The sequence below is a fragment of the Kogia breviceps genome, chromosome 4, assembly GCF_026419965.1.
Source record: "Kogia breviceps isolate mKogBre1 chromosome 4, mKogBre1 haplotype 1, whole genome shotgun sequence".
Lineage (NCBI taxonomy): Eukaryota > Metazoa > Chordata > Mammalia > Artiodactyla > Physeteridae > Kogia > Kogia breviceps.
Window position 1 is genome coordinate 89,643,175 of NC_081313.1, and position 17,522 is coordinate 89,660,696.

A 17,522-nucleotide genomic window follows, 5' to 3' on the forward strand; every position below is an offset into this window, starting at 1 on the left:
ACATTTGCACTCTCCCTTATTAGTGATGATCTGAGAATACTTGCTTGTGAACATTTGTACTCAAACATTAAGGCATTGAGCTTTTAGGGGGTTATACAATCCAGAGAGACATATTAGAGTAACCTGCCAGAAGTGAGGACAGTATTTTCCAAACAACCTCCCCACCCTATAAATGGGACTCACTGACATGATGGGCCTTCCTTGTGGCAGCCTGTGTCCTATCTCCCAGCTCTTTGGTCACAGGGAAGCTGTTGGAGGAGCACCACTGTTAGGGGTAAGTATTGACTGAAAGAGGATATAGATGTGTTTAAAGCTTCTTGGCCTATAGATGTCCTTTCTTTTATTGAAAAAATGGCCCCTGCACTTGATGTGTTCTCAAGCAACAGAAAAGGAATCCAGAGCCCATCATTGTCTCCCGTTACAGTTTCCTGTGTCTCCCTCCAGGGTTAGTCTCCACGTTCAAGTATGTAGAGGTGGATTTAATCGCCCTTCCCTTCCCCTTCTTTTTCATTAAAAGGGAACTTCAAACATACTTTTCACTTTTTCTCCCACTGAATATATAGATGCGCTACTAATCTTTCTTCAAAGTCGTTCTAAACGTGCAATTTTTTTATCATTTACTTTTTAGATATTGGTACAGAAACTTTTTAACAAGTTTACTGTTGTAAGTCTCATACCTTCGTCATTATCCTTGATGCATTCACCTCCAGACGCCCGAAATATAAGTGAGATCAACTTGAGTCCCATGGAAATCAGCACATTCCGAATCCAGCTGAGGTGAACCTGGCTTTCAGATTTGGATTGGGAAGCATTGGCTTTTATCCACTTCTTGCTTTGACGTGCAATAAAGAAGCACATTATTTTAGCTTCTGGCTACTGTGAGGACATGAAATCTGTGATTTTTTTTTTTTTTTAAACCAGTACAGTAAGAGAGGGAAAAAAAAAAAGCCATGCTATAAACTTTTTTTTTTTAAGTTCCTTTCATGAACTACCATCATCAGTCTGAATTGATGCAACAAACAAAGAAATGTCTAAAGACAACCTCTCAACAGATTGTATCTCAGGTTAAATGTTAACTAATTATATCTGTGTTGGGGGTTGTGAAGAGATTGTTGTAAGTATTCATGTTGCTGACCCTTTGTTAGTCTTACAAAAATACCCATTTTTACCAAAATGGAATAAAAAGCTGGTGGGTAATAGCTAATGGCCAAAATGGTTGCAATCATTCGTACATGTTAGAAAAATTTTGTGTGTTGAAATATGTGGAAAAGTGCAATCCATCAACCCTTATACATAGTTGACTATGTGTTTTTCTACCACTTGTACCACTTGACCCCTCCCCTCCTACCTTGTGTAAGTATTTCCAGAAATATCAGATTTTGAATCATTGAGTAGTAGACAAAGAGGCATATTTTCATTACTTGACAGTGTGGGATAGGTGCAATTTATTCCATTGTAACTAAAATAGAAGAAGCAATTCCATAGGTACCATGACCTCTTTTAGGTACCACAAGGTGTCTTTTTACACAGCTCATTTGAATACAGATGTTCTGAGAAGGGGTTTTCTATTTTAAAATTATCGTATCAGAATAAATGTGCCTTATTTTTTTATAAGTCTTGTTAAATCTTTTGGTGTCCATATTATGGTTGGGGGAAGGGAAGAGGCTGGGGGGAGGTGGAGGGGTGGGTACTTTCTATGACACATAAATTGTATAATTTTTGCCTGACAATGCTGGCCACGTTCTGATCTGTTTCATTAAATTTGTGGTGATGTTACTTTAAACATTTTGACTATTTGAATGTACTGAGATGTCAGAAAACAAAAGAAGGAAGAAAAATATTGTTAAGTAAAATATGCTGCTGCCAAGGAGACTGCAACGTGAAGCAAGGATTTTGTAACATGCAGAATCCACATGCTGTTTCCATTTCACAGGAGTTCACCATTTTGAAGAGAGAATGCTTTAAAATAGACCCTGTTTTGAAACCCACTTACATGTAGCTCATCATAATTTATCTTATTAAAGAGTATGTTTGTTCAATGAATTCCAGACTTTTGTACGTGCTAACCTCAAAGTGAAGCTCTAAACCTATGTGCCATTACAGTACTTTTGATAAAATTTATTTGGGATCATCGTGAACTTGACATTAAAATAACAGCAACATTAGCAACATTTAGAAGATTCAGTTTTAGCATAGAAAGGATTCTTGACTATGTGCACTTCTGAAAATTCTCTTTGTGTTAACTAATAGATTTAGTATTATCTGACTTTAAACTTCCTTTATACCTCCTGCCATTCCAACATCTTCATATAGAAATAAAACACAATTTCTATTTTATCATGTAGTCTGATTATCATCTGGATTTTCAGTCAGGATGCAGCTCCTAAGATTATTGTTATGTTAAATTCATAAACTTCTTTCTCCTTTAATTATTAAGGAAACAATACTAGTGTTGATCAAGATATTACAAGGGAGTAATTTCATGCAATAAACATGTACTGTAAGTTTCCTTCCTCATTTTGGGGGGGATAAACAACTTAAAAAAAAAAAGCTTCCTTTTTGTGGACATCTACAGATGTTAGGATTACCAGAAGCAAATCCCAGGAATGAGATCAGTATTTTCGTTGCGTCTTAAATGTAGAACCTTCTTATAGGAGTTCACTGTGTTCTGTGGTTTAAGTGGGTGTGCTTAATTGTTCTGAAATTTCTGATCAATTGAAATAAAAAAATCTTGATGCAATAATAGTGGTTTTGCCACTCCCGGTTGTTTAAGATGGATCTGTCCCGTGTTTAGTTGGGGTCTTATTCATTGTGTGTTGCCACCAGCTGCTCACAGGTAAAGCAGAAATTCTCTTTTACCAGCAAGTTTCTGCTTTTTATTTTTAGAATAAATCATCAGGGAAATGAAGAGAGGATGCTTTTGCTTTGGGTTGTGGTCAAGAACTGATTAAATAATTTAGTGTCCCCGGCACACACTAAAAATCATACACTTCAGTTGTGATCTCAGTGGCATATTTGTTTGCTTATGTTTTATTACATTTATTATTGCAGATGTTCAGTAGTTCATTACTTTCTCTTATTTTTTTTCTGAAAATTTAATTTGTGGTTATAACTACAGTGTTTGAGAACTCAGCATCCTTGTTTTCTACAAATACTGATTAAAACAAAATGCTGTAAAATGTAAAACATTGTAATTACCTTCCCATGTCTTTGTTGTATTTGTGCTGAAATGTTTTCACATTCCTTTGTCTGGAAGAAATTCTTTACTTTCATTTTGATTATGTTGCTTACCCTGAAATCAATAGGTTTTGATATTTTCTCTTGGAAGATTTTATATCTTTTTGGGAATATGTAATATATCTAATAAAAGATAAATATTATCATGTACATGGTCCTCTAGAGTAGTTCTTAAGTCCTATTTTGTAAACAAGATATATTAAAATATTTTGAGGGGTAGGGTGGAGCGGTGAGGTCTTGTGCTTTCTTCCATTATGAATGAATCGCTCCTTCTTCAGTCCATTCTAGTTAGAAAAGATAGTTTTAGCAAGCAAGTGGCAGGTGGGGGTGATAGCGAGTTTCACGTCTGGGTTTGGGGTCAGCTTTGAGGTTGGAGTCCAGGAACCTTCCCAGGAACTCCGTGCCTGTGGGACCTTCTGAACCAATGAGCAGGGTGAGATTGTGGTCATGTTCTATGTATTCCAGGATAAGATGAGAGTAAGCCAAGATGTGAAATGAAGAGGGTCCATGTGAGCTGATCCGGAAGATAAGGTGTGTTGGAAGAGTGGAATCTGGAGACACTCCGCCAGCCTGCTGGCCCAGACCAACACACAACTTAGTGGTTTTGGGAGAATTCCTTCAAAGCCGGGGGTGGGGGGAGGGGGAGGGATAAATATCCCTGAGGTACGTATGGGTTACCCAGGCAAATGATACATGCTAACTAGGAAGTTTGGACTTGTTTTGGATGACTTAAAAAGTAAAGAGATTAATCAATTTGTAATACGTATATACCGAGCTATAAAACCCTAGAGAAATATTAACAAAAATACTAATTTCATCATCAGATAGTGAAAATTATTTTTGGCTGCATATTTGATTGTCAACATGTCAAAATCATTTGAATGTTAAAACTGGTAAAGGAAAATTTCATTTAGGTGGGCATATGTTCACATTCCTCCTACAAAGCTTTGATGTGAAACCAACTAAGGGTGATTGTGGCTATGAATAGTTGAAGTAGTGGCCCAAATGCGGAGTGGGAGGAGGACTCTATGACATACACTGCCATATAGCCTATATAGAGAATGCCTGAAGAGGTTGTAATGGATGAGCCTCCTTCAATGTACACTGGCTTAAGCAAAAACAGGCGATTTATTGTCCCCAGTAGGGTAGACAGCACTCCAAATACAGCTGTAGCCAACTATAAGGTGATGTCATCCAGGATATGTTTTTTTTCTCTTGTTTTACTTTCCTCTGAGTTATTCTTCTCAGGCAAGGACTGCACATTTGATGGCAAGATGGCTACCAGCAGACTCAGACTTGCATCCCAGCTGGCTTAGTGACACCATTGGTAAGAGCACCTTCATCCACATTTTCAGCAAATGTCCTGGGATTGACAGTACTGGCTGTCATCTTGCTCATATCCTAATGATGGTGGCTAAGTGTAGAGTTAGGTTCAACTGAACCCCATGGGCAAAAAGCGTGAGAAATAGTCCTCTCATCACCCCCACCTCATAGAAAATGGGATTTTACAACCAGAGGAAAGGGAGTTGGATACTGGGATACTGTGGATTCTAGGCAGGCAAAATACAGTACGAAATACATTGCTGAGAAAACAAATGTGCAAACTTAAAGGAAGTAGAAAGCACACTTGGCTTCCATTTCAGGAAAGCTTTCATAGAAGAGGTAGGCTTGAAATATCAATAGTTCCTAACAGATGCATTTGACTTTAGGAGGTAGAACAATGTGCGTGTACTCCGTAAAACACCAGAATGAGGAAAGACATGGTAACAGCAAGCCTGAAGAACTAGAAATAGTTCCTTCTGTATGGAGCAGCACTGTCCAATAAAGCTTTTCTGTGATAATGGCAAGGTTCTTTCTACATGTGCTGTCCAGTATGGTAGCCACTCGCCACATGTGGCTCTTGAACATTTGCAATGTGGTGAGTGCAACTAAGGAACTGAATAGCTTATTCTAGTTGAATAGCAGCATGTGTCTAGAGTATTAACACTGGTCTGGAGCACATGGTTAGGTATAAGATACTGGTAGGAAATACAACTTAAAATGCAAGTTAAGGGCACATTCTACTACAATCCTGCTACTCAGTGTGGTCCTCAGACCAGAAGCATTGGCATTACCTGGAAACTTGTTAGGAATGCAGAATCTCAGGCCTCACCCCCAGACCTGCTGAATCATCATCTACATTTTAGCAAGACCCCCAGAGGATTAATGTGCATACTAAAGCTCCAGCCTAGAACATTTTGCAAGGAACAAAGTCTCTCACGCCTGTTAGAATGGCTGTTATCAAAAATTCAATTATCAAAACAAGAAATAAGAAGTGTTGGCAAGCATGTGGAGAAAAGGGAATCTTCATACACTGTTATGATTATTTTTCTTCAGGGCTTTGCACTTGTTCCCTCTGCTTCAGTGATTCTACTTTCATACCTTCCTGGGGCAGGCTCCTTGTTATTCTGCTTTGGTTCATTGTCACCTTCTCAAGAATCTCCCTGGACCAGCCAATTTATACAAGTCCTACCTCCACTTCTTCACTAAGTATTTTATTACCCTGCTTCTTTTCTTCCTAACAGAGCCAAGTGTGAAATCATGTCAGTTTGCCTCCCTCACTGATATAAGCGCTACTGAAGGCAGGAACCCCAGCTGTTTGTTCAGCCTTGTTATCCCCACACTTGGAACAGCAGACATTCAGAAAATAGGTGTTCAATAAATTGATGAAAATGTTTATCACCATTAAGTGTTAAGAAACAAAAATCGCATTTTTCAGAATAGAAGGCTGTGAAGTCCCCTACATCTTAATTGTATTCATGTTATTTTCCTGCTGAAAAGTCCCATTACCAGAAATTAAAGTATAAACGTTTCAAGCTGCATTCCTAATTTGCCTAAAGGATGTGACCTCTTTATGGAAGATATTGTTGCTTAACAACCAGCTACTGGCCCTCTGGCTTCTTTGCTAATAAAATCCTGATTTGATTCACATATCAGACAGTCATAAGCCTCAGGAGGTGAATTGTGATTGGTCTAAATTAGTCATGATGATTTCCTTCTCTAGGCTTGATGACTGATTTAGGAATTGACTTGTGACACAATTTTGGCCAATGAACTATGATGGGAAGTCTGTTGAGGGCTTCTGGGAGAGGACTCCTCCCTCCTCAAAAGGGGAGAGCATCTTACCCTCATGCAACAATGTTCAAAGGCAGTTTTGTGTAAGTGTTGATGCTGGAGCTGCTGCAGCCATTTTGCAACCCTGCAGAGACAAGCCTGAGGACAAAAGTCAACTGGATGACCAAATAACGAATAGAGCTGATGATGCTGAGCTGCTGAATGAACCAACTCCCATCTTCTTGTTATATGAAGTAATGTCACTTTAGTATTTAAGACACTTCTAGTTTAGTGTTACGTTACAAAGAGCTGAAAGCATTTAAACTGATGCCCCTCCCCACTGCCTCAGCACCATGCTCTCTTGTTTTGAATGGGTACATGTGTACTTGCCTGACTTAAAGCTTAGTTGTAAAGTCAGTTTCTCAGAACACAGCCTCTTACTTTGTCCCTATTGCTCCCACCACCTTGCACATTTGCTCAAAATGTTAAATAAAACTTTGTAATGATATTGTGTAGACATTTTTTCAAATATAAGATGAGAAGGATTTTTAAAATGCAAAATGAATCCAGGATGTGTGTGCTAACAAAATGCCTGAAGACTGCAGAGCTCCTTGGGCATATGCCCTCAGAGAGTGTCAACTCAAATGTGGAATTGGGGCTGGCTCCTGTGTAGTAAGGTGAACCTTACGTTAACCAAATGTTAAGCAAAATCTGGAGGCAGAGGGGAAGAGAACCAAGGGGCTGGGGTGGGAGCAATGAGTCGGTGGAGGCTAGCCTCTTTGAAGTATGTCAGCTAATTCTTTAACTATTTTAAGATTTTTCCAAATAGATTTAAATCTTTGAAGGACTGTAAGTGAATTTCTGAATCTCCAAACCAGGCAAAGGAAGGAAATTGTAACAGTGCTATTTTAAAGGGCATATTTTAAGGGCCTTACATGGAACCCAGTGTTCTTGGCTCCCATGCTCTATGTAGCTTTCCAATTTTTTATTCATAAGCTTAGCCTTGGGGCTTATTTTCTGGTCCCAAATCTAAGTGGCAATGTTAGCAAGCAAGATGTGTCTCTAGGGTCTGGATGTGTGAAAACTCTTTTACTAAACCAAATGGAGCCCTAATTGGTTGACTTTCAGAACATGATCTGAAGTTGTGAGGAGGCCTTTGTTTTGATCCAAAACTCCCCCCACCACTGGAGCAGATCAGAGCACTCGCATTTCTTGGGATGCATGTCCTTGTCACATGTAGGATTGAAATCATTTGGGGCTGGCTATATAGAAGTGAGTTTTCCAAAAAAGTGATTTGACTTATTTATTTATTTTGTCTTCCTAGATGGATTTTTAAAGTGCAGTTAATAAGATTACTTTGAAGTTTAAATCTATTTTCTTAAGAAAAATCTACAAATTCATCTTCATTGAATGTGTGGGCTCCCACTAATAGAGCCTGAAGGCAACTGGTGTTAGATTTTGCATTGAGCTTTCAATAAACATTCATGGGAGTTGTCATTTGCTCAGGGTAGCTGTGCTGGGCTCTGGGGGAGTGGGATTTTAATAATCTTGCCCTCCTGTCTAGTAAGGGAGAGAAATCCTGCATGGAGTTAAGGTGCTAGAAGACCAGAGGGCAAGAGGGCCATGTTAGCATTGGCGGCACAGATGATAAGATACTTAGAGCACATAGACTTTGCTTCCATATGGAGTGATGAGGGGAGAAGAGGAGGAGGTGGGAGGATTTGAGCTGAGCCTGGAAGGATATATCACCAACTACATGTGGGAGAGGAGGGTGGCATGACACCAACAGCATGAAAACAAGAAATCTCATGTCTGGTGGAAGTTTTGTGAAGGAAAATTATTGGAAGTTATACTGGAAATGTTTTTGTATAATTTAAAGGCTCCCCATAATATGTATCTAGACTTCAGACTCTACAGAAGAAAATGGAGATGTGGTAGCATGCACATTAATATCGATTGATAAGCACATTTAAGAAGGTGAAAGGAAAGAAGCATGTGTGTAGTTTTCAGGGACCCTTAATAATTGTGAAGAAAGGGAAACATATGTCTGAATTGATTTTTTTCATTGTAGCCACGTGATGCCTGATTAAGGCAATTATGAAATGTAAGTTTCTTGTGTATGAGACTGTTGACTTCAGAACTCTATAGTGATTTTATTAGTGAAATAGTAGCATCTAATCTAAGCTTGGACAGAACCATTTTACAGGGTATCAAAGTAACTAGCTCCTTTTATTAGTCCATAGTCAAACTACTTCAGGACTGTCTCTACAATTTAATTTGTCAGCTATAAATGCTAGAGTATTTGTCACCCAGATAAGAGGTCAAAGAATTAATGAGACACATTATTAAAATACTTTTAAAAGGGGCTAATATTTTAAAGTTTAGTAGAACTTTGTCATATGCAGTCTCTTGGGCCTGTGTCATTGAAACGTAATGATGAGGTTTTGTAAGTCAGTAAAAACTACATAAGGTGAAAGACTAGCCCAACTGATCCTGAGTCCCACCCTGTTTGCATGATGAGAGATGATTGAGATTTCAACAAAGTTGTAGCCCCAGTTCTTACAGCTTTAACAGGTATGGGGGACATGGAGCCCTTTGAAGGACAACATTTCAAATTAGAAGGAAACACAAGGGACAAGATGGCACCAGCAAAAATGACTGGTTTTTGAAAATATTCACCTGGCTTCATTAAAATCTCTAGAAATAAACAATGAAAATGAAAGTTTTTCAACATTTAAAAAGAAAGCTACCTACTTGAGCACCTGGTATCATGGAGCCAGGAGGCTTTAGGAGTTCCAAACTTGCCGTGGTTCCCAATAGAAGGCAAACTGTCTGTCTCGGGCCTGTAGGGTCTGGTGTTGCCATCTGTGTGGTTATGACAATCAGCTACCGATAACGTTTGTAGAGCAGCGGGGGCTCGTGAGAGTGGGCAAATATTGTCAGAGGACAAGGGAAAAGAAAGGATTACTAAATGCTGATTCCCTTTTCTCTTCCTTTTTCAGAAGGCATGGCTGGAAGTAAAATATGATAATAATAATCATTGCCAACACTTATTGAGTGTTATGTACCAGGCACTGTAAATACATGGCATACTTAGGTATGCCTTACAGCCACCCTATAAAGGCTGTACTATTATTATACCCATTTTACAGAAGAGGAAGGTGAAGGCTAAAGAAATACAGTTCCAGTCTTGGTCTAGTGGGGGTCTGAGAACTACGGTCCACAGGTCAAAGTTAGCCTACTGCCTGTTTGTATAAATAACGTTTTACTGGAACACAGTGATACCATTTGTTACATACTTTTTATGGGTACTGTATGGCTACAAAGGCAGAATTGAGTAGTTGTGACAGAGACCATATGGCCCACAAAGCTGAAAATATTTGCTGATGGTCCTTTAGAGAAAAAAGTAGACCTTTTATCTATCTGACTATAGAATCCACTTGATGTGGAATCCCCAGAGTTGTCACTTCAGTGAATACTGAGAACATTTTAACTATAAAAGAATGGAAAATGTGGTAGCAGTAGTGGAAAGAGCACTAGACTGGGAGCCTGACAATCTAGATTCTTGTCTCAATTCTGCAAAAAGTAACTGTGTGACTTTGGAAAAGTCCCTCTACCTCCTAAGAAATCTTTCTTCCTGATCCGCTCATTAAAGCCACACTGCCAAGCTTCCAAATTAAAAGGTTTCCTAAACAGTTTTTCTGGTTTGCAAAAAGCTATTTTAACTGATCAAATAAAATGCATTTTTACCAGTTCTCCATGGCAACGCTCACAGCTCTTGCCAAATAACCTTTTGAAGTCCTATTTCTGCATGTTTGGAGTATGGCACCTTTGGGTAGAAAGATGTTTCAGAATGGGAATATTCTGTTTAATGCAAAAACTTATTTTTGTTTTGTTTTGTTTTTGTGAATGCCAGGGTTTCCTTCCACTGAAACCACCTAAGCCTGAAGCTTTTTCTAGGGAGATTGAAGGCTGAATGTGAAGAGTAATATAAAAAATCCCGAAAAAATTATGTAAAAACCATTGAGTTTCAAGCTGTGAGTCAGCACCAACAGCTCCTACATGTTGTGGGCTTCAGATCAGTGCAGGGACCTGTGGAACAGGAGATTCTTCCATTGAAGGACTAAGTTAAGAAATCACTTTAAATCTCAAGGAATCTTAGTCTTTTGCCATCTGTGGTGAAAAGTCAGTCCTGGTGTAGCTTTACCCTGAAAGATTAAGGGAAAGGACTGCTTAGGAAAAAAAATACAAGCTGCCTTGTGATAAGTGCCTGAGCTACTGCCTTACGCAAAGAGGATTTGATGAGAAGGCTGGTGATGGGGCCTGTATCTTGTTCCAATGCTGCGTCGTATTTGTTTGAATCAAGAAATGTGTTAGTTTGGTGATCCTGTCTTGACTCTTTTCTTTTTAAAGCATAAAGATTTGTAGTGGGAGCAGCAAGGAAATAAGTAGATGTATATCTTTGAATTCAACCTGAGTCAAGTTTGAGTGTGAGAGTAGCTATAAGTATATTTTAGAAAGAGAAAGACGTCAGAACTTCATGCCCACCATTTAGGAATGAACTTCCATTTGGCAAATGTCAGTTATGTCCTGTCAGGTCTCAAGTTGGTAAAGCACTGCACATCCTGAGCCTGATCTCTATGACATAGGCATTTGTCGTGAGTTGAAGTGGGGGATGGGGAGGGGTCCCAAGAGATTTGTCCCTATCCTAATCTCTGGAACCTGCTATGTTACCTTATGTGGTAAAAGGGTCTTTGCATATGTGGTTGAATTAAAGACCTTGAGATGAGATGGATTATCTGGGTGGGCCCTAAATCTAATGCAAATATCCTTCTAAGAGACAGCATGGAAAACACAGCAAGGAGGAAGCAACGTGACCACGGAGGCAGAGACCAGAGAGATGCGACCCCAAGTCAAGGAACGCTGACAGCTACCGAAGGCTGGAAGAGTCACGGGAGGATTCTCCTCTAGATCCTCCCGAGGGAATGTGACCCTGTCGACAGGTTGATTTCAGACATCTGGCCTCCAGAACTGTGAGAGGATAAACTTCTGTTGTTTTAAGCCACCCAGTTGAAGTAATTTGTTACAGAAGCCTCAGGAAACGAATATAGTACTCAGAATACATCTAACCTTCCCACTGGCTGTCTGGAGAAGCACACAGGGCTTTCCCCAGTCTCCCCTGGGATCCTGTCAGAGAATGGAAGGCTGCAGGATTATGTTGATTTGTGGCAGACACAGCACTTTGCCAAAAAGAGAGAAGCACAGAACTGGACAGGAACCCCTTTGGTATTTGATTCATTTTGTGGGATTACGTATCCAGTGGCAGTTTAGAGTATGACTTGGAATAAAAACAGGAAAATGTTTTTAGTGATTTGCCACCACTTACCACAGAAAGTTATTCATCTAGTTCCAATAAATTTGAGTAAAGTCTTCTCAAGACAAAATGGTTGGATACTTGTCAATAATGGAGAATATGAATAATTTTCACTTCTTAGGAACTTCTAATTTTTAGAGCACTATTAATATGCAGATTAATTTGCACTCTTTTCTCTCATAATAACTGTGAAGCAGGTCAGATAGGTATGATTATGGATCTTTCAAAGCTGTGCATCTTAAAACTGTAAAACTAATGAAGGCAGCCTGATTGAAAGATAATTTTTTCTGATCCAATGCCCTGCTCATTGGCTTACCTTTTAGGGATTGACTTGACTCAACAGAGACTTGATAAATTGACAACATAGTTACCTGGCTGTGTCCTTGAAGGAGACTGGGAAAGAAAGTTTTAAAGAAGAAAAATAGAGATTTGCCTTATCACATAACAAAACATACAGATATAACATCTTGTAAAGAATATAAGGATTGCAATTCACATTGGTGTTAAAGAGGTAGATCATTCAATAAATAGCATGGTCTTTATTTAGAGAAAAATGAAATTGTATATCTACCGCAAACACACACACAAATAATTGGCAGATTAAAGAGTTAATTGCAAAAATTAAGACTATACATATAATAGACAAAATACAGGAGACTATTTTAATCACTTAGGATTGAAGAAGGCATTTCTATGCAAGATAAGAACTTGAGAGCTGTAAAAACAATTAGACAAATTTTTTTAAAAACATCTTTATTGGAGTATAATTGCTTTACAGTGGTGTGTTAATTTCTGCTTTATAACAAAGTGAATCAGCTATACATATACATATATCCCCTATATCCCCATAGCTCCTCCCTTTTGCATCTCCCTCCCACCCTCTCTATCCCACCCCGACAAATTTGATAATAAAAATTAAAAGTGGTGTGACCAAGATGTCAGAAATAGAGTTAAAAGGAAAACAAAACAATATACAGTGGTAAATATTAGCAATATATGTGTTATTCATTAATATATTCAACAGCTTTGGAGCACCAGCTATGGGCCAGACACTGTAGTTGGTGCTGGAAACAAAACACTGAATAAGATAAGTACAGATCATACCTTGTGAAACTTGTGATTTAGTAAGTAAGGAATCACATTGAACAATTTAGAGTATAGTGAGTATTAGAAAGGTCAAGACTGGATGCCATGGGAAAAGTATGGTGTGGATACGTATTGACAGACAAGAGTTAATATCTTGTGTATAAATAACTCATGGAAATCAATGAGAAAAATATTAACATAGAAAAATAAACAATAGATATATACTGGAAATTCCCAAATGGAGAAATATGGTTCACCAATAAATATATGAAAAAATGTTTATCCTCATGCATAATCAAATATATGCAAACCAAAGTTAAATATAGTGCTTTATCAGATTATCAAATAATAAAATGAGTTATAAAAACTGTTAATGATAAGATGTAGAGAGATGGGAACTCTCACATATTTTGATAGGAGTGTAAATTGTAGAAACTCTAATAATGCATATCAACACTTACAATTTAAAAATTTGTCCCTCTGTTAATGTGTTATGAACTGAATGTTTGTATCTCCCCCAAATTTATATGTTGAAGCCCTAACCCCCAAAGTGATGATATTTGGGCCTTTAAGAGGTAATTAGTGTTAGGTGAGGTCATGAGGGTGGGGCCTCCAATATGGGATTAGTGCCCTTGTAAACAGATATGAGAAAGCTCGCTCTCTCTCCCTCCACAGACACACATTGAGGAAAGGCCATGTGAGGGCACATTGTCTTATAAAGTATTTTGCAGCATTTGATAGGGTGACTTCTTACATACAGACATGGATATATGTCAAGATATTTTGTTAAGTGAGAATTATAGTTCAATATGTATAGCATGATCCATTTCTGTAAAATGTATAAAGAGAGATACATGCATATGTATTCACCCATTTATAAAGTGCTACAGTGTGCCAAGTACTGTGCTATACAGTTAACATAATTTATCTCATTATCTCGTTTATTCCATACAACATTCACATGTGTTTAGGTAGTATTATTATCCCTATTTTACACATAAATAATTGAGGTCTAAGAAGTTAATTTGCCTAGTCACACAGCTAATAAGTGGTAAAGCTGGAGTGTGAATTTACACTCTGAATCACTACACTGTGCATAACTGTTCGAAATGGACAAGTGCCAACAGTTATTATTTTAGGTTAGGGATGGGAATGGGAATAGAACTATTAGGATCTTTAATATCTTGATATTGTTTATTATGTTTACCAGTAATAAGTGATTGTTGTTAAAAATTCAAAGGTTCCCCTATTTTGGAAGAAAAAGAACAAATGAGATCATTCAATGACCTTTGCCTATCTATAAGATGATGTTTGCAGTTAGTAAATCATGGATACTGTCACATTAATACAAAATACATTGAAAGCTGTCATTTTGAATCATTTCTTAATTTGTTATCAGAAAACTAATTCAGTTTTAAATGAAGGAAAGAAAGCTTTAACATCAATTATTTTTCTGAGAAACTTGCAAGAGAAGGAAAACTAAAATGTCAAAGCTTGGAATAACCATGGATTTCCTAAGTTTGCATTATTCAAATGGACACAATTTTCCTGCCTTGTCATTTGATAGGCATAGTTGTGGCTTGGTGGAAATAGATTTATGTTGAAAGTAAATATGATTAAATTAAGTTAAAGACCTGGATTTAAATCTTAGCCCTGCCTTTTTACTAGCTAGGTCATTAAATAACAAGTTATTTACCCTCTTGAAATTTTATTTTCTTCATATTTAAAATAGGGATGTTAGTCCCTAACTTTGGGTATTTACATACATTAAATCCTGTTAAATACCCAGCACATTGCCAACCACTTAGTCGGTGCTTAATAAACATTGGCCATATCTGCAGAGACACAATTTAAGCTCTCAAGTAGAGAGTTAAATTGGTCAACTCAGATTTTTCTGTCCTCAGCTCCACTAGTCCAGAAGGAAGGTGGTTTTTCTCCCACTCACTAGCGCAAGCCGGCAACGGCACCATCCGGACTGGATGTTCATCACTATGGTAACAACCATGGCCTCCCTGCTTCCTGCTCAGTGTTTATGCTCCCATTTTTTTCCCTCTCCTCGGAGCCAGACTCAGCTTTATGGCTCCCACTCAGATGTCCTTTTGAAAGGAATAGACAAACTATAGCAAATGGAAATTGGACATATCTCTTTTTCCCTCAAAGTATGATACCACAATTGTCCAGTTTTTTTGGGGAAATCTAACTAAATATTGTACTTCCATTCTTATAGCAACACAAGATTCCCTCGTTTGATGGGAATATAAGGAGGCAAGACTTGTGATACTCAATCCTCGTGGATTTGCTCTTTAAAGCTCTAACTTAGGGGCATTCGGATTGAAGTGACTGTTAGACCAAAGACACAAATATAGGAATGTAATCAATGGATCTGAAGGCCCATGTGTTGGCAGGCTTTGTTGAAAGAGAAGGTTGACACAGGTGAGGAATGGGAAATATGGCTGGAGTACTAGATTGGGGTCAAGTTGTAAAAGAATAGATACTACTAATCTCGTTGGTTTCCTAGGGGAAGTCATCTCTCGTTGTACCAAATTTCTCTGTAATAATCTCTACAGAGTTTTCTACTCCCTATGTTTCTATGATTCTAGCATCTGCAAGAAATCCAAATTTGTAGAAACTCAGCCATATTTGGTCTTAAGCAGTTTATCATCTATGGCCCTAGATGCAATGGTTATACTTGCATAAATTATTTTCTTAGCTCACAATTCCCCAAAGGCAGATATATGTAGATTATTATTTTTACAGGAATAATATTTTTGCAAACATTAAAATGACATTTTTTCATTCCCAGAAGTCATGTGGCTCTGTACTTAATAAATCAATGGACTTCATCATGTCATGGGAGTTTGGAACAGATAAGTCATTTCTTGATGGTGAGTGGAAAACCATATTTTAAAAAAATTCACAGTGAGACTACAGTGTTGAAATCCAGGCTTTGTTGAGAGGGGAAAAAAAGTTGTTTAAATTTGCCAAAATTCCTTTCACAAATCAAATCCTAAGCCTAGGGAATCTGGATCACTGCATTTTATCTTAAGCCATAGTGTAGAGAGGACTGACATTTGCTCTAAGGGACATTTCCACCTGAGAGGAACAGGGAAGCCCCTTCCATTTTTGAGAGGAGGTGTTTGAGTACAGAAAGGAGAAGAAATACGAGTCATCAGACATTAATATCCCAGCTGTCTGGCCCCCTTGGGGTTGTACTTTCTTGGAATACATGGCAGAAACATGTTCCAGAACAGTGGCTTATCCTAGCATATATTTCAGAGCATCCCCACAGTTGGCATGACACTACATCTAGCATAGTGCCAGACAGCATTTTAGAAATGGCTTAGGAAGGTGTCTAGAGGGCTGAGCTTTAGATATCACCCCATTTATTCATATCCTACCATGTGCTATATCCCTGGCAGGGATGAGAAATGAAAGAAGTGGTGGACCAGAAGAGGCCTAGGGTGAGAAAGAAGTCACAAGTATGACCTTACACCTAGAGCTGAAACTTGAGCAGAGGGTGCCAGCATGGCATTTGAAGGAACCAGGGAAAGCACACTTCTAGTTATGAGGTTCTGGGAGAACTGATTTGTTACCCAAACTCACACATGACTACTTTATATTAGGAAGTTTATTTCCTGCATTACACAGGAGGTACACATGGCCCCAAAACATAGACCAGTTGTCCCACCACCAAAATGTCACTCCCTTCTGATTTAAGGATTGAGTGAGAAATGCTTATTCCACATCAGTAGATTGTTCTTACTTTGTTTTCCTCAAGAGAAGGAAGTTAGGCTTTCAGCCCAGAGACAATTTTCTTTTTTTTAAAGATAGTTACTATGAACCAGTTACTGTTATCAGAGCCTCTTTAGTTCCATTTCTATATTTTCCTAAATGCAGTGCAGATTTTTCTTTCTGCCTCCAACAGATTTTCAGTCTTTCCTAATTCTTCATCTCTTCTGTGGAATGCTTTCTCATTTTTTAGTGTTATTCTTCAACCTGTTATTCTTTTACCTACTTGTTTAACTGTTTATATGCATTTCTATGTTACCATTACAATGAACAAACAGGACTTTTAAGGAACAAACGTAAAGTAATTAATTTTTTTTTTTTTCTCTCAAAACTGCTGCAGCAAACCCACTCCACAAGCTGGTTCTTTTCTGTCCGCAAATAAAGTTGGAGATAGATACCACTGACTTTTCTGGTCACAGTTAGAAAATTAAAATATTTTATCTGCAAAGTAGTCTCAATTCAATCACCTGGATTTCCACTCATAACTCCAAATTTTATTCAAATTTATAATTTCTCCCTTCCTCCACCTTTGGCCTGTCAGAGCCCAGCGTGAGAAGGTGAAGAGGATGTGATTGGCTTCATTGCTGCCAGCTCTTCTCTGCCTGACTCTCCAACTCCTTAACAAGGTAAGAGGGAAGCAGGAGAGGCAAGGGAGTGGGGGAAGGTCTTCATTGACTGGCATTAATCAGTGGTAGACATTTAAAGTTGACTTTGTCATGGGACATTTTCCTGGGTTCTTTGGGAACCCTCTCCATTGCTGGTAGTCTCTCACTGACCTTTCCCTTGATGCGGACACAAGCTTTTACCAATCACTGGCTTCCTCTCACAGTCCCTGAATATCTTGTGGTACATCTCCATCTTTGAATACAATATCTTCCCCAAACACAGCCCATTTTTTCCTTTAGCGACCTGGTAGGCATCCATTTCAACCATTTCCTACCCT

General features: G+C 38.3%; 1 protein-coding gene across 2 annotated transcripts in view; it reads left to right on the forward strand.

The window, feature by feature from the left end:
• MAN2A1 (mannosidase alpha class 2A member 1) overlaps positions 1-1,614 on the forward strand; it is a 160,347-nt gene extending 158,733 nt beyond the window's left edge. For both annotated transcript variants that reach the window (XM_059060613.2, XM_067031427.1), the window contains exon 22: positions 629-1,614. In XM_059060613.2, the coding sequence (XP_058916596.1) occupies positions 629-781 (153 nt within the window). In that variant the 3' untranslated portion in view covers positions 782-1,614. The remainder of the gene's footprint in view (positions 1-628) is intronic.
• Positions 1,615-17,522: the final 15,908 nt, after the last annotated feature.